Source organism: Mustela erminea, chromosome 13, assembly GCF_009829155.1.
Source record: "Mustela erminea isolate mMusErm1 chromosome 13, mMusErm1.Pri, whole genome shotgun sequence".
NCBI classification, from domain to species: domain Eukaryota; kingdom Metazoa; phylum Chordata; class Mammalia; order Carnivora; family Mustelidae; genus Mustela; species Mustela erminea.
Window position 1 is genome coordinate 85430761 of NC_045626.1, and position 24579 is coordinate 85455339.

General features: G+C 57.8%; 1 protein-coding gene across 3 annotated transcripts; it reads left to right on the forward strand.

Moving 5' to 3' along the window:
- The first annotated feature begins 194 nt into the window (after positions 1 to 194).
- SETD1B (SET domain containing 1B, histone lysine methyltransferase) lies at positions 195 to 24131 on the forward strand. 3 transcript variants are annotated; one of them, XM_032310558.1, is made up of 17 exons: positions 195 to 214; positions 977 to 1164; positions 1407 to 1505; positions 2189 to 2459; positions 4533 to 4645; positions 5525 to 6763; positions 10267 to 11094; positions 11453 to 11714; positions 11794 to 12158; positions 12245 to 12344; positions 12938 to 13453; positions 14946 to 16199; positions 17027 to 17193; positions 19008 to 19139; positions 19237 to 19356; positions 19435 to 19572; positions 21459 to 24131. In XM_032310558.1, the coding sequence occupies exons 2-17, from the start codon at positions 991 to 993 to the stop codon at positions 21630 to 21632; spliced, it is 5952 nt and encodes a 1983-aa protein (XP_032166449.1). In that variant the 5' UTR covers positions 195 to 214; positions 977 to 990; the 3' UTR covers positions 21633 to 24131. The 3 variants fall into 3 exon arrangements, with proteins under 3 accessions (XP_032166449.1, XP_032166447.1, XP_032166448.1); XM_032310556.1 differs by lacking the exon at positions 195 to 214 and adding an exon at positions 223 to 469; XM_032310557.1 differs by lacking the exon at positions 195 to 214 and adding an exon at positions 645 to 868.
- Positions 24132 to 24579: the final 448 nt, after the last annotated feature.

Here is a 24579-nt window from a genome sequence, read left to right on the forward strand (position 1 = left end):
CCCCCCACCTAAGTCCCAGCAGAATAAATAAATTAAAAGGCCTTCCCCGGGGGAGGGGGGGGGAGGCAGTGTGGGAGCGCGCGAGTGAGGGGTGGGGGGCCGCTGGGGCCCGGGGCTTTGGCGGCGCAGCTGCCGCCGCCGGGAGAGTGCCTGGGGAAGCGGCGAGGAAGGAGAGGGGAGGAGGAAGAGGAGGAGGAGGAGGAAGAGGAGGAGGGTGAGCGCTCGGGTCGGGCTCCTTAGCGGTGTATTGTGGGATGTGCGGCTACTGGGAGCCGAGCCTCCGCCGCCAGCCGCCTCCCGGGCAGCAGCAGCAGCAGCAGCAGCAGCGGCGGCAGCAGCTCCGGGCCCGGCAGCCGCGGCGGCGGCGCCCCCCCCTCCCGGCCCCCCGTCCGGCCGCCCCGGCCTCGGCTCCCGCGGGGGACACCATGTACTGGCTGGCGGCGCAGGGAGGCCGGCGCCCGGCGGGGATGTAAGCGCGGCTCGGGGAGAGAGAGGCCGCGGTCGGCAGCCGGGCGGCCCCAAGCCCCCGGCCCCGGCCCCGGCCCCGGCTCCGGCCGAGCGGGCGGGCGGGCGGGCGGGCGGCGCCAGGCCTGCCGCGAGCCCGGCGCGCGAGCCGGGCCGAGCGAGCGAGCGAGCGAGCGCCACGCCGGGCGGCCAGGCGGCCGGACGGACACCATGGGCCGGAGCCCGCGTCCTCCGGGCGCCCCGGCCCCCGCCAGCACGCACCGGGGGCCCCCGGGAGCCCCTCGCTGCCGCCCCGAGACGGTGGCCGAGCGGGCGGGCGCCTAATTCTCCCGGAAGGGTTATTCTCTCGCTCTATTCTTATTTTGGGGGGAGCCAGCGAGACAGCTCCTTTTGGGGCGCGCTGGTAAGGTGGGAGGGGGTGGGGGCTGGACGATTTGATTCTTTCGCGTGTGTGTAGAAGCGGCCGCCGCCGCCGCCGCGGCGGAGACGACAACAACTTGCTCGTTTTCAGGTTGGGTTAACGGCATGGAGAACAGTCACCCCCCCCACCACCACCACCAGCAGCCCCCGCCGCAGCCCGGCCCTTCGGGCGAGAGGAGGAACCACCATTGGAGAAGTTACAAGTTGATGATTGACCCGGCTCTGAAAAAGGGGCATCATAAACTGTACCGCTACGATGGGCAGCATTTCAGCCTGGCGGTGAGTAGCCGGCGCGCCTCCCCGCCGCCCCCACCCACCCCCAACCGAGCCCGGGGCGTGGGGGAAAAGGGTCCGAGCGGCCCAAGGGACCCCCCTTCCGACCACCGGGCCAACTGTCAGCCCGGTCCCCAGTCCTGGAGTTTGACAAGTGCCTGGAGAAGGGGGGGTGGTCTGCCCCTGCCCCTGGGGAGTGGGACCAGCCTTCTCATTCCGCCCCCTCCCTCACCAATTCCTCCCCACAGATGTCCAGCAACCGCCCGGTGGAAATTGTCGAAGATCCCCGGGTGGTTGGGATCTGGACCAAAAACAAGGAGCTGGAGCTGTCGGTGCCCAAATTCAAGGTAGGACCCCTCCCCCCGACCCCACGGTCTCTTCCCTCCCCCCTCCCGCTCCCCGAGTTCGAAAATAACGCCAGTCCTGACCGAGCCCAGCCAGATTCTGAGTTCCCGCCGTCCACGGCTGGGGAAGTTTTGGCGGGGAGGGGGAGATGGCAGCGAGAGGGGTGTCCCCTCCGGGCTGCTGTAAACAGAATAACACTCAGTGAAACTGTAATCAAGGATCTGATACAGTGTCCTGTCGGCCCACCTGGGGGCTCCGGGTCCCCACCTGGCTCCTGCCAGCCGGGCTGCTCTGTCCCGGGACCCGCCCCCCTTCTCAGCCTTACGGCTTAAGGGGGACAACTTCCTAGACCAAGGGTTCGCCCCTGACCCCGCAGCAGGGAGAGGAGGCCGGAATGGGGGGTGGGGAAAGAGAAACTGTTTCTTTTTCCCCTTTCCTTTCGAACCCAAAGGACTTCCACGTTCCAAACGATTTAATCCTCCGCTTCCCGGGCCCGCCCGCGTGCATTTTTTTTTCCAAAAAAAACAAAACAAAACAAAAACAAAAAACCCCAAAACATACATATATATGTATATGTATTTTTTAAAAATTCTTCATTGTTTTAAACGGGCATGCAAGTGGGGAATGTTGTGTTTCCCTTTGGTTTCAATGTTCTCCAAACTCCCTTCCCCCTCGTCCCTGCCAGATCGATGAGTTCTACGTGGGCCCGGTGCCTCCAAAGCAGGTGACATTTGCCAAGCTGAATGATAACATCCGAGAAAACTTCCTGAGGGACATGTGTAAGAAGTATGGGGAGGTGGAGGAGGTGGAGATTTTGTACAACCCCAAGACCAAGAAGCACTTGGGCATTGCCAAGGTGGTCTTTGCCACGGTCAGGGGAGCCAAGGAGGCTGTTCAGCACCTTCACAGCACTTCGGTCATGGGGAATATCATCCACGTGGAGCTGGACACTAAAGGTGAGTGCTTAGGTCCTGCCTCCCCTCCTCCGCAGGTGGTTCTGTCACTAGGACTCCTTTCCCTCCCTGAGCCCCTCTTGTAGTGTTGGGGACCCCCCTCAGCCCTGGTTTTTTTTTTTTTTTTTGCCCCCCTCCTGAGGGTAGAGTCACGTGGAGCTAAATGTGTTGTCTGTTGCTAGGAGACAAGCTATAATTTACCAAATGTGCTGTCCTTGGCTACTGCATGTACCCCTGGGGACCACCCAGAGGCTTCCCCACCACTGACACCCCTGCGGGCCCCTCTCGGAGCCCTGGTGGCCTGGGTTTAGGCAGTCCCCAGTGTTGCCATCTGTGTTAGGGGAGGAGGCGGGGTTTGTTTATTTGTGAGGGGCTGAGGGAGAGCTGCCAGAATGCCTTTAAATACAGAAAGGGTAGGTCCTTCAACTAACAAGAGAGCCCTCCGAGGATCCAGGGTCCTCCCCATCGCCCCCATGCTACCCCTTCCCTCTGGAAGTGGAAGCCAATCTGGGCCCAGAGTGTGGTTTCATTGATAATGTTCCGATGGAGCTGCTCTGGGTGCTCAAGGGTTGACACTGTGCCTTCCCTCCTCTCTCTTAAAGAGACAGCAGCGCCTCCCGTGCACTGGGATCCAGCTGTGTGCTCTCTCTGAGCTGGCTGCTGGGAGAGTGCAGCTGGAGAAGCCACCCTTCCTCCCTTAGGTTCTTGGGAGGAGAAGCTGGATGCTGCAGAGAGGGGCTTGTAAGACTCTAGGGCATCCCCCAAAGTTCGCCTGCGGCCTCTTTAGGGAAGTTCCCACCAATATTGAAGGAGGTGCTGGGTGCCCTGAGGAGCAGCCTGCCGTGTGAGTGGACAGGCCACCTTGGGTGCAGTGCTTCCTGGGGTCTCCTGGGAGATACTGCCTGGGAGGGCTTCGGCCTGAAGTTTCCAGGAGTTCTGTGAGCACAGGGTTTCAGGGCAACCAGGGCACACCAGATCCAAACAGGAAGATCCAAACTCTTCTTTTTTGCTTTTAATAATGAATACATGTTGACTGGGTCTTTAAGCCCTTGCTGGGGGTTGTAGAGGGACGCTGGAAGTGGGTGGGCACAGTTATCCCACAAAGTCTTGCCAAGCCTGTACCTGGATCTGAGTTTCCTCAGGGCACAAGCCCAGGTTCCTGGCCACGACACAGCACCTCTCTCCCTCCCTCTAGTTTCTCAGTCTCTGTCAGAAGCATTCAGACCTTTCCAAATCTACTCATCCCTTGGGGGGCTGCTTTCTGATGTCTCCCTGAGAATTGACTGTGGACCCCTCTCCCCGTCACTTGCCCATTTTAAGGAGCAGCCAGCTCTCACCAAAATTCCACTTCTGAAAAGGGGGGGGGGGGAGGCCCTCAGAAACTACCAGCTAACTTTGTATTTCAAGAAAGAGACCAGTAAAGTGTAAAGTGTAGCTCAAGGAATGTGTCTCCTTTGCATATGTAAGCAGCTGCCTCAGAGGGCTCTATAAATATCAATAATCTGGGGCCCCCTGGTCTATAGAGGCCTCTCTCTGCTGTGGGGGGAGGGTTACCAGACGGGGCTCTGGGACTGAGTCCCACGCAGAGCTGGGGAGCCCTGGGAGCCTGGTCAGAGGAGGAGGCCTGTGGAGTTCACAGTAAAGGGGAGCTGGAGTGTGTTTTACAAACTGCTCGTCACCTGGCCCCTGATAGATAGCAACAAACTGTTGCCTCTGTGTCCCTGGGTCTCTCCGCTTACTGTAGCCTCTGGCTGCTAAGTGGGAAGACCTGACCCTTTGTTTGGGTGCCCTGGCCCAAGTGACAGGAAAGGGTTTTGTGTTGGGGGTGGCATTTCTGTGGTGGGGGGAGTCCCAGTCCCACAGAGGATTAAGTTCTGAATCTTGTCCAAAAAAAAAAAAAAAAAAAAATCATACAGTTTAGCAGCTTCATTGAACCGATGGGACTTCTCAGTCAGGTGCAAAGAGAGGGGATTACCCAGTCAGGGTCACAGAGCTTCCCAGGCTTGGGGTCTCAGGCCAACCTGTGGGGTCTGCCCCAACCTGGAGCCTCCCTCAGTTCTCTCTCCCCTCTCACAGGGGAAACCCGCATGCGGTTCTACGAACTGTTGGTCACAGGCCGATACACACCCCAGACCCTCCCAGTGGGCGAGCTGGATGCTGTCTCTCCGCTCGTGAATGAGACCCTGCAGGTGGGTACATCGCCATCAGCACACCCGCCCCCCACACACACTCACTTTCACACTCATCATCAGCTTCTGGCATGCCCCTGCCCCCCCCCACCATCTCCAGCGTTGGACTCCAGAGTCTAGGAGGGAAAGGAGCCTAGCCTTGTCGGGGCTGGGGTTCCCGCAGACCTGCAGCTTCCCAGGGCTTACTTTGTGTCAGTGCAGTGTTGTGTCTGACATCCTGTCACTGCTCTGTCGCTGCCCCCAGAAAACAGCAAGAGCCCTTACCCAGCCACTGCCTTCCACCTGCACGGCCCTTGCACGGGGTCTCTCTCAGTCCAGTCCCTCCCCGGCAACAGCGCAGCTGCCCGCAGGAGGAGCTTTTCCAGAATGAAAGGTCTTTGCTGACTTGCTGGGGTGTTCAGTAGGCATTTTAGCCATGCCATGCTGTTTAAGTCCTGAAACACAGGAGACCAGAGGGAACAGGGCCCTTGGCCATCCCCTTCCTCCCCAAACCCATAGTTCTTCCTGCTGGAAGGTCTTTGATTTCTGACAATCTGAGACAGGGAGGAAATCCCAATTCAAACCAAGAAGTCAGGATCTTCTCTTTTCTCTGCTTTAGAGATGATAAAAAATCCTCAGGGTTCCTTGAGGATAACTGGATATCCTAAGATTAGAGAACAGTTAGGACCATCCAGAAACTCCTCTTCAGTCTCCTACTCCCCCCACCCCACCCCTGCCCCGCCCCGCCACCTCCTTTTACCAGGCTGCAGTTCTGGAGTGACCAGTTTGGCTCTGAGATCCCCAGAGTGAGAAGGGAGAACAGCCCCCCCAAATTGCACGACGCCCCCCCACCCACCCCAGATCTCACATACCGCTCTCCCTCTCTTTCCCTCTCCTCAGCTGTCAGATGCTCTGAAGCGCCTCAAGGATGGTAGCCTGTCTGCGGGCTGTGGCTCTGGCTCATCCTCTGTCACCCCCAATAGTGGCGGGACCCCCTTCTCCCAGGACACGGCATACTCCAGCTGCCGCCTGGACACGCCCAACTCCTACGGACAGGGCACGCCGCTCACACCGCGCCTGGGCACCCCCTTCTCACAAGACTCCAGCTACTCCAGCCGCCAGCCCACACCCTCCTACCTCTTCAGCCAGGACCCCACAGTGACCTTCAAGGCCCGGCGCCACGAAAGCAAGTTCACAGATGCCTACAACCGCCGCCACGAGCATCATTATGTCCACAACTCTTGTGCCGTCACTGCGGTGGCAGGGGCCCCGGCTGCCTTCAGGGGCTCCGTGGACCTCCCGTTTGGGGCAGTCAGCGGCAGTGGGGGCAACAGTGGCCCTCCGTTCAAGGCCCAGTCACAGGACTCGGCCACGTTCGCCCACACTCCACCACCTGCCCAAGCAACCCCCACTCCTGGAGTCACATTCAAGTCGACTTTCTCTCCGTATCAGACCCCTGTGCCCCCTTTCCCCCCACCCCCCGAGGAGCCTGCCACCACAACCACCTTTGGGGCCCGTGACAGCGGGGAATTCCGGAGAGCACCTGTGCCCCCACCCCTGCCACCCGCTGAGCCCCTGACCAAGGAGAAGCCAGGCACCCCGCCTGGCCCACCACCTCCTGAAGCCAACAGCATGGAGTTGGGTGGCCGGCCGACCTTCGGCTGGAGTCCTGAGCCCTGTGACAGTCCAGGCACGCCTACGCTGGAGTCATCACCTGCGGGGCTGGAGAAGCCCCACGACAGCTTGGACTCACGCATAGAGATGCTGCTGAAGGAACAGCGCACCAAGCTGCCTTTCCTTCGGGAGCAGGACTCGGACACCGAGCTGCAGATGGAAGGCAGCCCAATCTCCTCCTCCTCCTCCCAGCTTTCCCCACTGGCCCCCTTTGGCACCAACTCCCAGCCAGGCTTTCGAGGCCCCACACCACCTTCCTCACGCCCCTCCAGCACCGGCCTGGAGGATATCAGCCCCACGCCACTGCCTGACTCAGATGAGGACGATGAGCTTGACCTGGGCTTGGGGCCCCGGCCCCCTCCGGAGCCAGGCCCTCCGGACCCTTCTGGTCTTCTGGGCCAGACAGCTGAGGTAGCCTTGGACCTGGCTGGAGACAGGACCCCAACCTCAGAGAAGATGGATGAGGTACCATGTCTGTCCACCTCTGTCTTGGATTGGTTTTGTCTATCTTGTGTCTCCCTCTTTCCTCCCCTGAAACATTCTCCCCTTAGGACAATGAGCTAAAACACAGAAGCATCAGGGTTAGGGCAGCGAAAATAACAGGTCAAATATAGAGAATAAAAAGAGAATGCAAAAAGCACCAGGGACTGTGACTGAGCAGCTGGTTGGCTCTGAGCAACCCAGCAGCCATGGAGAGAAGGGAAACATGACCTAGTTCTGTTGCTCTCCTATTAGGTATGGGAAGCTAAGACCTTTTCTAGGGATCCATTCTGACTTGAGCTTCTTGAGTGGGAGTTTACTGAGACCCCAGATAGTAGGGACTGTGGTAATGGTTCTGGATCCCCTCCTCTGTTGGGTGGCCTGGGTATGATCTTGGGTCTGATCCTGACACTCAGGCTTATTTGGGAAAGGGATTAGCCAGAGCATTCTTAGGCTAGGCCAGGTGGGAGCTCTGGAGCATTGTATCCTAGAACCTAGAGCCCTCTGAAGAGATGGAAAGCCATGGTGGGCGGGGAGGGCATTGAAATTTCCCTTAGCCCTCTCTCTCTGTCTCCAGGAGTGAAGGAGTTAAGGGTTAGCCCAGGGGGAGGGCCACAGCCAGAAACAGGCAAAACATCATTCTCCACTGCTCATCACCCATAGAACCTCATCGGGGGTCTTATTACCCAAATCTCCACCCTCCGGGTTGGGGTAGGCGCACTGCTGTGCTACATTCCCTTGGAGGGAAGGATTAGGTCATCTTCCCTTGGCTCTGCTCCTCCCCATTTCTGATCCAGGCACCTGTCCTGGTACTCCCAGAGACCTGGGTTGGAACCTGTGCGCCCAGTGGCTTTGAGCAGCCAGGGACTTAGAGCTCTGTGCCCCTGTGGGCGGCAGGAAGGAGGGTTCCCCCCTTCCCAGGCCCTTTGATTAGGCATGTTTGGCTGCCTCAGGGAGGAACAGAGAGGAACTTGGCCTGCCCAGGAGAGGACTGCGGGTGGCTGGTGCTCCAGACGCCCTCGAGATGGTTCTAGGGTCTGGTGCCAAGGGGTCTGAGCAGGAGGAGTTGACAGGTGTGCAGAGGTGAGGGGCTGATAGCCCTGCCATCTTTTCTTCCCTCTGCTGCCTGGGGTAAGGGGAAGTTTACCATGCTGACTGGCTGGTCCAGGACTGGGAAGCCCGGGGCAGCCAGCGGGACTCGGCTCTCCCATCTTGTCACTGTAGGAAAGGGGAGACTGGGGCCCAAGAGAGGTGGGGTCGGGATGCCCCAGGACAGTAGCCCTGGGAAGACCACAGTACTGATAACATCTAGGCTGGCCCTCGGGAGCCCCCTGCTGGCAGCCTGGAGAGCGGCACCTGCGTTCCTCCAGACTGAACTGGGAGGCTGTCCCAGCTCATGCAGAAGACTCCAGAGAGCGAGCAGGGGGCACCACTAAGGGGCATTCCCTTTCCTCACAGAGGCTGGTGGTTAAAAGTTCAGGCTCCAGTCCTTGAGCCTGGAGACCCAGCTCTGTCACTTACTGGTTATGTGACCTTGGTAAGGCACTTTCCCTCTCTTGAGTCTCAGTTTCATGGTCTGTGAAATGGGACGGTGGAAGTACCTGCCTCCCACTGTCTGCGGCTTAAGTGAGGTGCCCCAAGGAGAGCTCCAGGCACGGCGGAGGGCTGGTGCTGAGCACTTCAGCTGTAGGCTAGTTCCCGCTGGTTCTCACCCCCACCCCCGGGTGCCGGAGGGGCGGAGGGAGAGGCAGGGCCGAGGGCTGGAGCGCAGGCTCCCGGTCTCCTTGCGATTGGCTGGCGGCGGTGCCGGGTTAACCCTGTATGTGCTGTGTTCGCGAAGCTGGGCGCGAAGCTGGGCGCTGTCCGGGACTGATCTCCCTCCCCGGCTCTGTCCCTGAGATTCACGCTGAGCCTGTGTCTCGTCCACCATGTGCTTGATAGACCCTGAGACAGAGAGAGAGAGAGACTGTGTGTGTGTGTGTGTGTGTCTGTCTAGAGGGCGGTCTAGCAAAATCCAGAGCTTCCTACAGGTGCTGAAAGTTTGGTATTCCTCCTCCCTGCGGTGCTTCCCCAATTTCCCTTTGAGCACTCGCTCTCCTAAAGATCTGACCCCGGACCTTAGAGCCTCCACACACCCCGCCTTCTCAGGCTTCAGATGCACTCTCCGTCTTTCCAACGGACAAACGCTCTGTCTCCTCAGCCAAGTTCATCTAGGTCAAGACCTGAGCCACTTTCTCACCTCCTGTCCTGACATTAGAGCCTGACTCTTTCTCCCACCTCTGCTCTGCCTTTTCACTCCACCTCTGCCATGTACACCAAAGTGCCCCCTTCTGTGCCCATTTCAGAGCTGGGGTCGTCCTCGGCTCCTCCCCTCTTCACCTGGTACCGTGTCCCTAGATTCCATGGGGATCCATCCTGAGCTTGAGTCCCAGCCTTCTCTCCGACTGGCTGTGCCTCCTTGGCCAGTGGCCGTTTTCTCATCTCTCGGGGGCTGGAGTTGACCCCCCACCTCACAAGGCTAGAGCGCGGATGAAAAATGAAACACTGTACCCACAGTACTCAGCCCCACACGGGCTTTGCTCAGCGCGCAGTCTCAGGAGCAGATAGGAAGAGTGACTAAGAAAGGGAAAAGACATACCTCCTGTTTATACAGCCTTAAAACTGCCAAACCTTTAACTCAAATGTCACCTTGGACAGCTGGCCCCGTGGCAGTGAGGATGGCAGGCTGACTGGGAGAGGAGGCAGGGGAGCCACGTCCTGGTTTGAATCCTGGTGCCATCTCTTTATTGGCTCTATGGGCTTGGGCAAGTTACTTAAACTTTCTGTGTTCCGGTTTCCTTGGTAAAAAAGGAGATAACAGATCTACCTTGTAGAGTCGTCCTGCGGACTACTTGACTCAGTCCATATATCAAGTCGTTAGAAAGATGGGTGGAAATGGCAGCAGTGTAGCACCTTAGTATTACCTTCTTTGGGTACAGACAGAAGCTCTCAAGCTGATGGAATGTGCTTCTCTCGCCACACCCTGTCTCCCTCCCCAGCTTCCTTTCTCTCCATGGTGGGCTTTGTATTTCACATCTACATTCTGCTTATCCTTTGCCTCTTCCCTCTAGAAGCTTAGCTCCATGACAGCAAGAATTTTATCCATCTTGTTCACCACTGTGTTCCCAGTACCTAGAACAGTGCCTGGCCCACAGCAGGTGCCATGCAAGTGTTTGTTGAATGAGTGAATGAATGAATCCTCATGAATCGTGAGGCAGGTACTGAGATGCTCATTATGCAAACAGGAAAACTGGGGTTTAGCAAGGCTAAGAGACTCACCAAGCCTATATGGTCCAGAAGGGAGGGGACCAGGATCTGAACCACAGGATCTGCAGTGCTTCTTAGTCTTGAGGGGGGATTCTCTGACTTTGTGGTGTTTGGAAGGGCTCTGTGAGCCAGCTTGGTCTCCCAGGCTTAACCTCAGCACTCTCTCCTGGCTCTCCCTGCAGGGCCAGCAGTCCTCGGGCGAGGACATGGAGATCTCGGATGATGAGATGCCCTCAGCCCCCATCACCAGCGCCGACTGCCCCAAACCCATGGTGGTGACCCCAGGGGCAGGGGCTGTGGCGGCCCCCTCTGTGCTGGCTCCTACCCTGCCACTGCCCCCACCCCCCGGCTTCCCACCACTGCCCCCGCCACCGCCACCACCCCCACCACAGCCAGGCTTCCCCATGCCCCCACCTCTGCCACCGCCCCCACCCCCACCGCCCCCGGCCCACCCAGCTGTGACCGTACCCCCACCACCCCTGCCAGCACCCCCACCCGGTGTCCCACCCCCGCCCATCCTGCCACCGCTGCCGCCCTTCCCTCCCGGGCTTTTTCCGGTGATGCAGGTGGATATGAGCCACGTGCTGGGTGGCCAGTGGGGTGGCATGCCCATGTCCTTCCAGATGCAAACGCAGATGCTGAGCCGGCTGATGACCGGCCAGGGCGCTTGTCCCTACCCACCCTTCATGGCTGCGGCGGCGGCGGCGGCCTCAGCGGGGCTACAGTTTGTCAACCTGCCGCCCTACCGTGGCCCGTTCTCCCTGGGCAACAGTGGGCCGGGCCGCGGGCAGCCCTGGCCTCCCCTCCCGAAGTTTGACCCGTCAGTGCCGCCACCAGGCTACGTGCCACGCCAGGAAGACCCACACAAGGCCACTGTCGATGGCGTCCTGCTGGTGGTACTCAAAGAGCTCAAGGCCATCATGAAGCGTGACTTGAACCGCAAGATGGTGGAGGTGGTGGCTTTCCGGGCCTTTGACGAGTGGTGGGACAAGAAGGAGCGGATGGCCAAGGTAGGCAGCAGCTGTGGAGTGCCCCAGGGTGGCCGGCCAGCCCCCACTCCTCTCCCAAGCTGTGTTACTGGAAACAGCGCTCCCTCTAACTCCTAAGTAGGACAGCGTGCGTGTGACTGTGTGAAGCTTGTGTGTGCGTGACACGGGTGTGCACCCGCTCTGTGGGTGGGGATGTCGGGGTTCAGGGAGGCAGAGTGGAGCGCTGCCTGTGTCTTGAGCCGTGGGCACAAAGCGCAGCCAGTTTTGTGGGAAGGAAGCAGCAGTTACGATGTGGCTGTCACTTTTGAGGGAAGGCGGGCTGCTGAGAGAGGGCCGCCCGTACCCATGGTGACAGTCTCCTCCTCTCTGGCACCCCCAGGCCTCACTGACCCCAGTGAAGTCCGGTGAGCACAAGGACGAGGACAGGCCAAAGCCCAAGGACCGCATCGCCTCGTGTCTGCTGGAGTCGTGGGGCAAGGGCGAGGGCCTGGGCTACGAGGGCCTTGGCCTGGGCATCGGGCTGCGTGGGGCCATCCGCCTGCCGTCCTTCAAGGTCAAGAGAAAGGAGCCGCCAGACACAGCCTCTTCTGGTGACCAGAAGCGCCTGCGACCTTCAACCTCTGTGGATGAGGAAGATGAAGGTATATGCACCCTCAGCCGGGGCTGGGGTGTCCCCCAGCGTTGGCCCAGCCTGGCTCAGACACCCCTCTCTCCCCTCAGAGTCGGAGCGGGAGCGGGAGCGGGACATGGCGGACGCTCCCTGCGAGCTCACTAAGCGGGACCCCAAGGGTGTCGGTGTGCGGCGACGGCCAGCCCGGCCGCTGGAGCTGGACAGTGGTGGGGAGGAGGACGAGAAGGAGTCCCTGTCGGTGTCCTCCTCGTCATCGGCGTCCTCGTCCTCGGGCTCCTCCACGACCTCACCGTCGTCCTCGGCCTCTGACAAGGAGGAACGGGAAAGCACCGAGGAAGAAGAAGAGGGCGAGGAGGACGAGGAGGACGAGGAGGACGAGGAGGAGGAGGAGGAGGAGGAGGAAGGCCCCCGGAGCCAGGCCTCCTCTTCCTCGACCTCATCTATGTCGGATAAGGTACGTTTGGGTTAGGGAGGCCTGGGGTGCTGGGCCCGACGAAGGGGCCCCTTTGGCTCACCCCGGCTCCCGTCCGTCTCTCCCAGGATGACGGCGACAGTGAGGACCAGGAGGAGTCTGAGAACGACGACGAGGACATAGCCCTCTCGGAGGCGAGTGAGAAGGACGAAGGGGACTCGGACGGAGGTGAGCGGCGTGGGCCGAGGCGCCTGGCCCGGCCCGGGGTCCCCTGCAGGACACAGCCTGGGCAGTTCTCAGCTATACTTCTGGGGCAGGATTTCTGGCCTTCGGCATGTAAGCTCAGTGGCGTGCCCGGGCGTGACGTAAGGACAGTTCCGTGTACATCGACACGGCCAGGGTAGGTCAGTCCCTGGAGACAGAAAGGAAACTAGTGGTTGCTTGGGTCTGACGCTGGGAGGTTGGAGGCCTGATCCCACGCTAAAGGTGCTGGCTGGCTTCTTGAGCTCCTGAGGATGTCTTGGAACTAGAGGTAGTTGTACAGCACTGCGGATGTACTCACCACCGCTGAATTACTCTCCTTAATACGGTTAGTTTTACGTTCTGTGGATTCATCTCAGTTTTTTACGATGGTGACTAGTTACCACACCTGAGCACGCGTGGCACATGCACATGTCCCCCGGCCACCTGAGGGCCCCGTGCAGCCCCGGGGGCCACGCGTGCGGGAGCTGCGGGAGCTGCGGGAGCTGCGGGAGCTGCGGGGAAGTGTCCCTGGAGCGCAGCAGATGCTGAAGGGCTCCCGCCTGTGTCCCCTGCCCCAGAGGAGACCGTGAGCATCGCCACCTCCAAGGCTGGAGCTGAGTCCTCCAGTGAGAGTTCTGAGTCTTCTGAGTTCGAATCAAGCTCTGAGTCCTCGTCATCATCCTCGGAGGATGAAGAAGAGCTGGTGGCGAGGGAGGAGGAGGAGGAAGAAGAGGAGGAGGAGGAGGAAGAGGAGGACGAGGGGGAGGAGGAAGAGGCAGCAGTGGATGAAAGTATGGCTCCGGCGGCTCCCGACGAGGACTTTGAGGAGGACGTAGCCACGGGGGCCCCTGCGACGGAGTCCTCGGTCATGGAGGAGGAGGTGGACATCGAGGCTGAGGAGGAAGCCCCCAGGGAGCGGACCCCCGTGCCGGAAGAGCCCCCCTTGCCTGTGTGCATCGAGGTGCTGGCTAGCTGCAAGGAGCCCCCCCCAGAGCCGGGCCTGAAGCAGGAAGTGGCCAGGCTGCTGTCTCCAGAGCCCCCCGCCGGAGGAGAGGCAGAGGCCCGGCCCCCGCCATCCCCCGAGCACATCCCAGGTAACACCTGCACCCACTGTGGGGTGGTGGGGAGGGAGGCAGGACGGCCTCACTCACAGAATGAGCCCAGGCTCCTTTGGGTAAATTGCTGAACCTTCCCAAGCTCCGGTTTCCTCGTCTGTAACACGGGGTCAGTGGATTGTGTCTCTCCCGTGAGGTCAGATGGAACGACAGAGGGAGGGGACATAGTGTGCCAGCGTGGAGCCTGGCGCCCAGCCAGAACTCCAGACAGTCCTTGGTGCGAGTAATTCCCCACCGTTTGGGCCTTGGCCCGTGAGTCCTATGGGATGCTCCCAGGAAGGTGGGGAGGAAGGGGGTGGGGGGCAGACGTGCATGGTCATTTCGGTGACAGGCAGGTGGGGGAGGCCGTGGACACTGCCCCCTCCACCATTTTTTTTTTTTTTCAAAGATTTTATTTATTTATTTGACAGAGAGAAATCACAAGTAGATGGAGAGGCAGGCAGAGAGAGAGAGAGAGGGAAGCAGGCTCCCTGCTGAGCAGAGAGCCCGATGCGGGACTCAATCCCAGGACCCTGAGATCATGACCTGAGCCGAAGGCAGCGGCTTAACCCACTGAGCCACCCAGGCGCCCCCCCCCTCCACCATTTTTATGGAGCCGCACAGAGCATACTCAGTGCTCTAACGTACTGCCCAGTGGACCTTTCTGCAATGATAGAAATGTCCCCTCTCTGCCTTGTCCGGTCCCATAGCCGTTAGACACAGTGTTGCTAAGAGCACTTGATATGTGGCAAGTAGAACTGAATTTGTAATTTTATTTAAGTTTAATTAGTTTAAGCTTACATAGTCATGTGTGATTAGTTCATACCTCTAATAAGTCCTTTAGGGGAAGAAAAAAAAAACACTATTGTATTTTCTGTAATTCTGTATAATTTGGCTACAGAACCACGGGTCTTTAATATTGTCGTAGGTACTTATTTAGCCTATTTTGTGTCCCCAGTATTATTTTAGGCATTGACAATACAACACTGGGCCAAACAGACAAAAGTATCTGCCTTCATGGAGCTTACATTCTAGGGCAGGGTGATAAATGACAGCAGATAAGCTAGAAAAATGTATTACATGACAGTGGAGATAAATGCTAGGAGAAAGGTTCTGATAAGTCCTGCAGAAAAGGGACTTGAATTTTACTCAATAGCAGAGCTCATTTTCTTGGTCCACAGGACATTTCCTGTTCACACGGACACCATTCTAAGGACATAATGTCAAAAGCTAGCAACCATGTCTTCTTATGTCTTTCATTTATTCCACCATCATTTATCAGGCACCTACTGTGTGCCTGACAGTGGGCTGAGCATTGAGAAGCCTTCAGTAGTTTAGCTATACGGGGACAGTCCCCATACTCACAGAACTGGAGGGGTCTCAGATGGCTATGAGGTCAGGTATTAAGCACACAGTGTGGCAGCATAAATAGGGCACCAAGAGATGTTTGAATCGAATACTAATGGTCTGGTTTGTGCCCACCTCTTTGCAGAGGAGAACCTGGAAGTGGACCCCCCTGCGCTGCTCTCCTTACCCCTGCAGCCGCCGTTACCACCCCCACGACCGCCCCGGCCGCCTAGCCCACCACCAGAGCCTGAGACCCCAGAAGCCCCCTCGCACCCACCCGTCCCTCTGGAGCCCTCTGCAGAGGAGCAGCCCCCGCGTACTCCAGGCCTCTGTGGCAGCCTGGCCAAGTCACAGAGTACAGAGACAGTGCCGGCCACGCCGAGCGGGGAGCCCCCACTTTCAGGGGGCAGCAGCGGCCTGTCGCTGAGCTCCCCGCAGGTGCCTGGCAGCCCCTTCTCCTACCCTTCCCAGTCCCCGAGCTTGAGCAGTGGGGGCCTCCCCAGGACACCTGGTCGGGACTTCAGCTTCACACCCACCTTCCCCGAGCCTGGCGGGCCCCTGCTCCTGCCTGTCTGTCCCCTCCCAGCTGGCCGGCGCGATGAGCGGTCTGGCCCCCTGGCCTCCCCGGTGCTCCTGGAGACGGGCCTGCCTCTCCCCCTGCCTTTGCCCTTGCCCCTGCCCCTGGCATTGCCTGTCCCTGTCCTGCGGGCCCAGACACGGGCCCCTGCCCAGCTGCCACCTCTGTTGCCGGCGCCGCTGGCCCCCTGCCCACCCCCAATCAAGAGGAAGCCGGGCAGGCCCCGGCGATCCCCGCCGGCTGTGCTCTCCTTGGATGGGCCCTTGGTCCGGGCGCCAGGGGGCGCCACCCTCGGCAGGGACCTCCTGCTCCTGCCAGGCCAGCCACAGACCCCTGTCTTTCCTAGCACCCATGACCCCCGGGCCGTGACCCTAGACTTCCGGAACGCGGGGATCCCAGCCCCCCCACCACCCCTACCCCCCCAGCCTCCTCCGCCCCCACCACCACCCCCTGTTGAGTCCAAGCTGCCCTTTAAGGAGCTAGAGAACCAGTGGCCCTCGGAGGCCATACCTCCAGGCTCTCGTGGGCGCGATGAAGTCACCGAGGAGTTTATGGACCTGGCCAAGGTTCGGGGGCCCTGGCGCCGGCCGCCTAAGAAGCGCCACGAGGACCTGGTGGCCCCAGTCTCGCCCGAGCTCTCGCCACCACAACCCCTCTTCCGGCCCCGGTCGGAGTTTGAGGAGATGACCATCCTGTATGACATCTGGAATGGTGGCATCGATGAGGAGGACATCCGCTTCCTGTGTGTCACCTATGAGCGGCTGCTGCAGCAGGACAACGGCATGGACTGGCTCAATGACACCCTCTGGGTCTACCATCCCTATATCCTAGCCTACGGGGCATGGTCCTCGCCCACCTCCCTGGGCCCTGTCTCCCAGGACACCCACACAGGCACCAGCACAAATGCCCATCACCTACTAGCCGAGTCTGGGCCGGCATGATGCGGGCTCAGTGCGGAGTCCTCACTGGCACTCTGAAACACACCTTCCGTGCCAGGCCCATCTCACCCTGTGCAGGTCTCGGGGCCCAAGGTAGCAACGTGAATGTACAATATCACAGTTGCGGAGACTGAGGGCCCCCTCCTAGCTGCCCTCGTCACCTCATTAATCTTCCCAACAGCCCAGGGAGGTGTGGGCTATTATTCCCATCTTATCTATATAGACACTGAGGCTCAGAGAGGTTGACTGACCTGCCTGAAGCCCCACAGCTATGAAGTAGCAGAGCTGAGAGTCAAATCCAGGCAACTCTGCTTCCAGACTCTGGGCTCTGGACCATGATGCTACCTGGGTTGTTGGTTAAGCACTGTCAAGTTGGGAGTGGTCATTGTCCCCACTGTATCAAGCTAATTTACTGAGTACCTCCACTTCAGGAAGTCTGCTAAGCACCTAAGCATATGTACTCATTCAGAGAGGCATTGTTAAGACCACACCAGGGCCGTGCACCTGGTACCCCTACCCAACAGAGGTCAGACCATCAGCAGGGTTAGCCTGCGGGCAGCCTCTTGGCAGTGGCTTAGCTGTTGGGGGGGGCATGGAGCCTCCTGGAGATCAGCCCGAGGGTAGGCAGACTGGGCTGTAGGGCTGTTCCTCCCAGGAAGGAGTGGGAGGGGCTCTTCAAGAATGTCCCTGTGGCCCTTAACCCACACCCACCCACCAGCCTCTCTTCAGCTAAGAAAAAGAAACGGGACGATGGCATTCGTGAGCACGTGACGGGCTGTGCCCGCAGCGAGGGCTTCTATACCATCGATAAGAAGGACAAGCTCAGATACCTCAACAGCAGCCGCGCCAGCACGGATGAGCCCCCGACAGACACCCAGGTACTGCCATCAGGTGCCTGGCCACACTGGAGCCTCCTGGGCTGTGGAGGGTGGAGATTCCAGGATGGGGTACCAGGCAGCATGGGGGGCTTGTGGAGTCAGAGGGGCTGGCACAGAGAGTGTTAATCACCTGGGTGCTCGGGTTGGAAAAGCGCGGCGAGGTTGGGAAGTGGGAGCCTCTGAGGTTTTCATCAGGGATGTGAGCCGAGTGGAGTTGCATTTCCGGAAGGTTCCTTCTTTCCTTTTTAAATTCAGCAAATGTCTATTGAGTGCCTGCTGTGTCCCAGGCACTGTGCTGGGTCCGTTCACTGGGTTCAGTGAATAAAATAAAATCATGTTCCTTGCAGAACTTACCTTTTAGAAGGGAGGTAGGAAATACGTGAACAAATAAGCAGAATTTCAGGTGGGGTAAACAGGAGAGGAGGTTAGGTGTGGTGAGTCAGAGGAGACAGTTGAGCCAGGTCTGAATAGAGTAAAGAAATGAGCCATGTGGATAACTGGCAAAGACCACAGAGAAGTAGAAGAAGGCTTCAGTAAAAAGTTAAAACAGGAAGGGTACCTGGCTGGCTCAGTAGAGCATGTGAGTTTTATCTTGAGGTGGTGAGTTTGAGCCTTGTGTTGGGTGTGGAGCCTCAAAAAGTTAAAACAGGAGAGGGACTCACTAAGTCTGGAAGTCAGCACAGCGTGAACTGCATGTGCAAAGGCTGTGAGGTAGAGAGGATCTCAGGTGGTGTGAGAAAGGGAAGGAAAGAGGAGTTGAGGCCAGAGACAGAGCAGGTCATCAAGGCCCATGGAGGTAGTGGTGACAAGGTTACGTATTCTCTGTGTGACAGCGAGCTGCTTGGAGGTTTCCAGACGGAGGGTGAGGGTGATGTGGCTCAGCCCATGATTTTGTTAACTCCCACTGGCTGCTGTGGAGAGTTGATTGCTGGGGTCCTGAGGGGAGACTGTGGCACAGTTGTGGCAGTTCCCAGTCCAGACATGGGGGCACGTTCAACGGCGTTGGCCATGAGAGAAAAGGGGGTGTGTTTGAAAGAATACTAGGAAGCTGAAAGGACAGACCTGGGGGCCAGACTGGCCACAGGGGACAAAGGAACCAGCTGGGATGTCACTGGGTCTGGCTTGAGGAACTAGGAAGCAGGGTGCCAAGCACTGAGGTGTGAAGCTTGAGTTTTGGGGTTTGTGGAACATCCAGGTAATGAGGTCTGTTAGGCAGTTGGATTTTTGGGCACAGAAGAGAGCCTAGGAGGGGGACAGCTGTCTGTCATCAGGATGGAAATGTTGAGGGAAGGTCACAGCAAGGATGAGCTTACTCAGGGAGAGGGCGTTTATGGGGAGGAGGGCAGAGGACAAGGGCGACCAAGGGAAAGGGAGGGAGGCAAGGATATTGAGGAAGGAGCTGTGATCTCAAATGCTTGGAAAAGTCAGAGGCCCCGTGGTGAAAGCAACAAGGGCGGGGGGGTGGATAGACACCCACCATCCTCCCTCCTGAAAGTAAAGGCAACTTCTGGCTGAGACAGGAAAGACAGAAAGTGTGAAGGGAAAGTTGTATTATTTGCTTTGCTGGAGGACGTTGAACACGTTCAGATTCCAGCAGAAGGACCAGCGGTTCAGAAGCACCAGCGAAGAGGAGAGGTGACAAGTAGGGATGGGAAGTTGGGAAGACAGGGACCCAGAGCTTAGGATGGAGTCGCCAAGAACGCGATAGGGACATGGGTACCTTGTAGCACCCTGAGTGGGCCAGCTCCCCCGCCCCCACCCCGCGCCCCTGCAGGACAGCCACGCTCCTGACCCGTGGCCCCTGTCCTCTGCAGGGCATGAGCATCCCGGCGCAGCCTCATGCCTCCACTCGGGCGGGCTCGGAGCGGCGATCCGAGCAGCGTCGTCTGCTGTCCTCCTTCACTGGCAGCTGTGACAGTGACCTGCTCAAGTTCAACCAGCTCAAGGTGAGGCCGGCCCCACCTAGGGTACCCTGGGGTGGGGGTGGGGGCGCGGGACTCTTGAGACCAGAGCTTTCACCTCTCAGCTCCTTCTCTCCCCCAGTTCCGGAAGAAGAAGCTCAAGTTCTGCAAGAGCCACATTCACGACTGGGGCCTGTTTGCCATGGAGCCCATCGCGGCCGACGAGATGGTGATTGAGTACGTGGGCCAGAACATCCGCCAGGTAGGCACTGCCCGGAGGTGGGGGCATCGGGGTCCGGGCGGGGCGGTCCAGCCCAGACTGAGACCTTCTCCCGGCCAGGTGATCGCGGACATGCGGGAAAAGCGTTACGAGGACGAGGGCATTGGCAGCAGCTACATGTTCCGGGTGGACCACGACACCATCATCGATGCCACCAAGTGCGGCAACTTTGCACGCTTCATCAACCATAGCTGCAACGTGAGTGCCTGGCGCGGGCCGCGGCTGCCCCCGGAAGCTTCTGGCACAGGATGGGCGTGGCCTCCCTCCCAAGTTCCGGTCACGCGGTGATGGGGGCGGGGCGGGTGGTCTCGTTCGCGGAGTCTCTCTCCCCTGAGCTTCAGTTTTCTCTTCGAAAAACGGGGGCATAACGAGAGCCAAGGTGCCGAAGAAGCGGTCTGCACGCTCGCGGGACGGCGTTCCTCCTCGCCCTGGGCTCCGCCCTCAGAGAACTTTCGTTCTGGGGCAGGGAAAGAAATGCTCTGCGTCCGCGCTGTCCGCCGTCGGGGCTCGAGCTGCGGGTGGGCTGGACGCGGGGCCGGTGCTGCTGAGGAGCTGAGCTCGTCGTTTACTTTGGTTTCACTTAAGTTTAAATAGTCACACGTGGCTAGTGGTGATGGTGGCGGACGGCACTGGCCCGGGGGGCGCAACGGCTGCTGGTAGCGGGGTTGGTTCTCGTGCTGAAGACAAGCACGGGGAGCTCCAGACGGGGCAGGCGAGATCCAGAGCAAAGATACCAAACTTTGAAGTCACGACGTCGCTACTTAGCAAGTGACCGTAGGCTGGTGACGTCATGTCTCAGGGCCTCAGTTTCCTGATCTGGAAATAGCCCCTCCCTGTAGCTTGCTGGGATAGCTCAGTGCTCCTGCATGCAGGCCCTCTGCGTGCGGTGACACGGGCAGCTCTCCCAGCCGTCACTGGATTGTCACCTGGGCCAGTAGGGACTTTTGCTTGCCTCTCCTTTGGGATCTAAGGGTTGGAGGGACTCACCCAGATGGCAGTGAGTGGGGCAGGCGTTCGGCTCAGGGAGGCCCAGGAGGGGAGAACACCTGCTTGAGAGACCGGGAGGCTGGCAGCTGGGATGCAGTAGGGGGCGAGAGGGTGGGTAGGAGAGGACGTTGGCAGGGTTGGGATGGCCAGATCACTGAGCCTTGCTGGCAGAGCTGAGAAGCTTCTCTATATGCCAGGCAGGCTCCTGGAAGGTTGCGAGCCATGGGATGACAGGATCTGCTGTTCCCTAGGAAAGATTTCCCTGGCTGCTGGGTCAGGAGTAGATTTTTTCAGAGGTTGGAGAGGCAGTGGGAAATGCAGAAGTCCAGCTGATGATGAGAGGAGCCTGGCTGGGGCTATGGCAGTGGAGGTAGAGAGCAGTAGACAGAATCAGTAGGTCCTTTGGAGGGAGAACCCACAGGACGTGACAGATCCAGCATGTGTCCAGGGGCCTGAGGGCCTAGTGTGGCTACTCCTGTGAGTTTTCGGTTTGAGTTTACGGAGTCAAAAAATGTCTCCTGGAGCTGCCAAAGGCGGATACCAAAAACAGGTACTTGGATTTCTAGGTCTGGAGCAGGGTTGAGCAAATCTTTTCTTTAAAGGGCCTGATAGTAAATATTTTTGGCATTATGGCCCAGAGGATCTCTTAGCAATTATTTTAACTGTCATTGTAACAAAAGCAGCTACAGACAGTACGTAAATGAATGGGGTTGGCTGTGTGCCAGTGAAACTCTTGTTTGCTCAAACGGACAGTGAGGGGCCAGTGTTTGCTGACCCCACCTCTGGAGCCCAGAAGTGAGGCCTGGGCTAGAAACAGAATTTGGGGAGTCACCTGTAGTATAAATGCAAATTGATGCCCTGGGCAACATTTATTATTATTACTACCATCATCATCTTTCCTGTTTAGTATCAGAGGCAGGGGCTCCCCTTGTCACCCAGATAGGGCAGCTGGGGCTCGAGCAGGCATGGAGGTCGTGTGGCACCTTTGTCAGGCTTTATAGGGAGCTCCATCGGGTTTTGGGGGCCTCATGGCGGAGGGCCTGGTTGGGGTATCGGGTGAGTCATCAGCTCATGGTCCCCTCCTGCCTCGCCCACAGCCCAACTGCTATGCCAAGGTGATCACGGTGGAGTCACAGAAGAAGATTGTCATCTACTCGAAGCAGCACATCAACGTCAATGAGGAGATCACCTACGACTACAAGTTCCCCATCGAGGACGTCAAGATCCCCTGCCTGTGTGGCTCCGAGAACTGCCGGGGGACCCTCAACTAGGCCCCGCGGATGGCTGCCCGTGCCGCCCTAGGGCTCCCAAGCGTGGACCCCAGGGCCCCGGGGCCCAGCCCCACCTCCCACCCCCATTTCAGGTGCTCTCCCCTACCCAGCGGCCATGTCAGGGCCTGTCGCCCCCAACACTACCCCCAGGACCCAGCGCAGCTCCAGCCCCTCAGCGGGAAAGGGCTTCTCTGTCTCTCGGCCCACGTCTCTTTGGTTTTTTAAAATGCTCCCTTCAGGATTTTTGTTGAACTCCAGCGTAAACTTCTCTCTGTCTGTGTCTCTCACTCTCCGTCTCTCTGTCTCTGTCCTTCTCTTTTTCCGTCTTCCCCACCAGCCTCTTCCCATGAATGCTGCTATGTTGTTTTGTCTTCTCTTTACTCTCTTCCTTGTCATAAGAAAAGACGTTTTAACCGTTGAAATGTGAAAGCAGAATCAGAGAGCGGGGATCCCCGGTGGGGGCTGCAGAGGCCTTGGTGTAATGGTGTGTCGGCCCACGTTCCTGAACGCCCGGGCCAGGGCGCTGGGCCAGGTGCTGCAGAGAGGAGGGGGGTCAGGCCACATGGCTCTGACCTCAGAACACTACGCAAGGCCCCCTCTCTGCTGGTGATGACTCCGTGAGGAGAAGACCCCCGCCTTCTGTTCCTTCCCCAGCAGCCTGGGGGCGCCATTTCCCCTAGCAGACCCTGGTTGGAGCCTAGCTGGTCCCAGGCAGGGATTTCCCCTCTGGGCTCTCCTGCCACCCCACACCCTGCCACCCCCAAAATCTTGGGTTCAGTGTTTACTTTCTCATTCGAATGCCAGCAATGAGGGAGCCTCCCGGAGGCCCCAGTGTGGGGGTGTGGGGGCACTGGGAAGGGTCCTGTCTACTCTCCTGCCCTCACCTTCACCCGGGCAGGAGGGCCTCCCAGGGCAGGCGGGTCCCCCAGTCCCGCCACTACGGGTCTCTGACCATATGCACGTGGCATTTTTTTTCATTTATAAGCTTCACCCACTTGCCCCTACCCACACCCCAACTCACCCAGCCAGCAGCCCCCTCATCCCAAGAAGGCAAGAGCATATTTATTTTTGGAGTGAGAAGATTATTCTCCCAGAGAGAGGAAAATCTTGGAGAAGATTTAAAAACTCATCTAAGTCTGACAGGTTTGGTTTTTTTCCCCCTTAACCTTTTTTACCCCCTTCCCATCATCCTCTTCAGGGTTTATTTCCATGGATTCTTTTTTTTTTTTTTTCCTGTGCGTGTATAAAATCAAAACGAAGGGAAGAAATAGGTTTTTGAAGTTCAGAACCAACTTCTGTATATAGGCTGCCATAAAGGACTTTTTCTCGGGAACATTGTTTCTTGTAGAAACATGTGGAAGACTTTTTTGCTCATTTCTTTGTATTTCCAAAAATCTCACATACACACACATACACATAGACAGACACAAACACACACACACACACACACACACACACAAGGCAAGTCCCTCGCATCCCAGAAAGCAGAGCAGGCATGTAAATAATTTCTGGAAAGTGACTGTTGTGACCAGGAGTCATCTTCACCCAGACGGGAGAGCTCCCAGCCGGGCCGCCCCCCCCCCCCCCCCCCCCCCCCCCCCCCCGCAACCCTGCGGACGCAGGCCCGGAGCCTCTGGTATCTTCAGCTTGTGTCAAGCTTGTTATCATGTAAATTCTGTACAAAGAATTGTTATTTTTCTCTTTTTTTTGTCGTTGGTGGTTTTGTTGTGTTTTTTTTTTTTTTTAATTTCTTTACCCCATGCCCTCCCTGTTTGAGATTGTGCCCACCAGTTTCAAGGTTTCAAGGTCGATGAAATCGGTGGCATTAAGACACAGAGGAGGGACCTGGGCACAGCGGCGACCTTCTCTTCCGTTTGCGGTTTTCTGCCTAATTGTGCAACTGAGGAAATATTTATTTTTCACATGAGGAAATGTGTAGTCTGTAGAGATGGTTGATTTAAGTTAGTCGTGCAGTCCCCAAGGGGCTGCCTTCGTGCTCACCCCTCTCCCCCGAGAAGAAGCGGAGGGGATGTGAGGAAACCAGGGTTGGGGGCCAGCCTCATGCCTCGCCCTGGCCTCACCTTGCCCAACTGGTGAGGGGCTGCACCCTCCCTGTCCCTGGGAACCCCCTGCCCACCCCCAAAATGGTTTGCCATATCCAGAAACATGGCTCGTTTTTCTTTCAATGCCTTCGTTCTCATTGAACAAATCTTTGCTTTTGAAAAGTTGGGGGTTTCTGCTTTTGTTTCTTAAATTTCTCTTGTCCCTCCCTCCCTGCCTCTCTCCTCCTGCAAAGAAGAGAACCCATAAGATTTAGGGATGTTTGTGCATATAGACTCTGTCATCCGTATGTAACTTGTTTTGAAGAGAAGTGTTTCCGTTGTGGGTGTGTCTTGCTGTAAATACTTGTTCATATTTTTGTGAATTCAATACTATGTACCATTGTATTATAGTAACTTTTATAAAGCAAACCATAAATATACTGACTTTTCTTACAGATACGCCGTCTCTCTTGCTCTCCTCTCTCCCTCTCCTCCTCCTCCTCTTTCTGATGGGGCCACACCCCTGCTCACAGGGAGGGGGGCCTGGCAAGGCTCAGCCGGTAGAAGGAGCTAGGTGTGGTGTGCGGTCCACTCAGACCGGTGGTTTTTTTTTTTTTTTTTTTTCTTTTAGACTGGTGGTTCTTAAACTCTGAGCCTGTTAGGTGGATTCTGTGAACTAGGCCTAGTTAGACCCTTTTAAGGTTGTTTTGCTTTTAAGTTTTGCTTCTACAACTTTTCTTGAAATCTTGGGTATCTAACACTGCTAAAGGTTTGTAATTAGGAAACAAGCTCAACTATCCAATGGGAAAGGGAGTATCTCAAAGATGGTCACTACTCCTTTTGAGACAGCCCTCTGGTTTGCATTTGAGGGGGAAGAGACTGATAAAATAGAAGACGAGAAGCAT

Coding starts and splice junctions, on each gene's coding strand:
- SETD1B (XM_032310558.1), top strand. CDS start 991: ATGGAGAACAGTCACCCCCCCCACCACCACCACCAGCAGCCCCCGCCG. Junction 1,506..2,188: donor TGTCGGTGCCCAAATTCAAG/GTAGGACCCCTC, acceptor CGTCCCTGCCAG/ATCGATGAGTTCTACGTGGG. Junction 2,460..4,532: donor CGTGGAGCTGGACACTAAAG/GTGAGTGCTTAG, acceptor CCCCTCTCACAG/GGGAAACCCGCATGCGGTTC.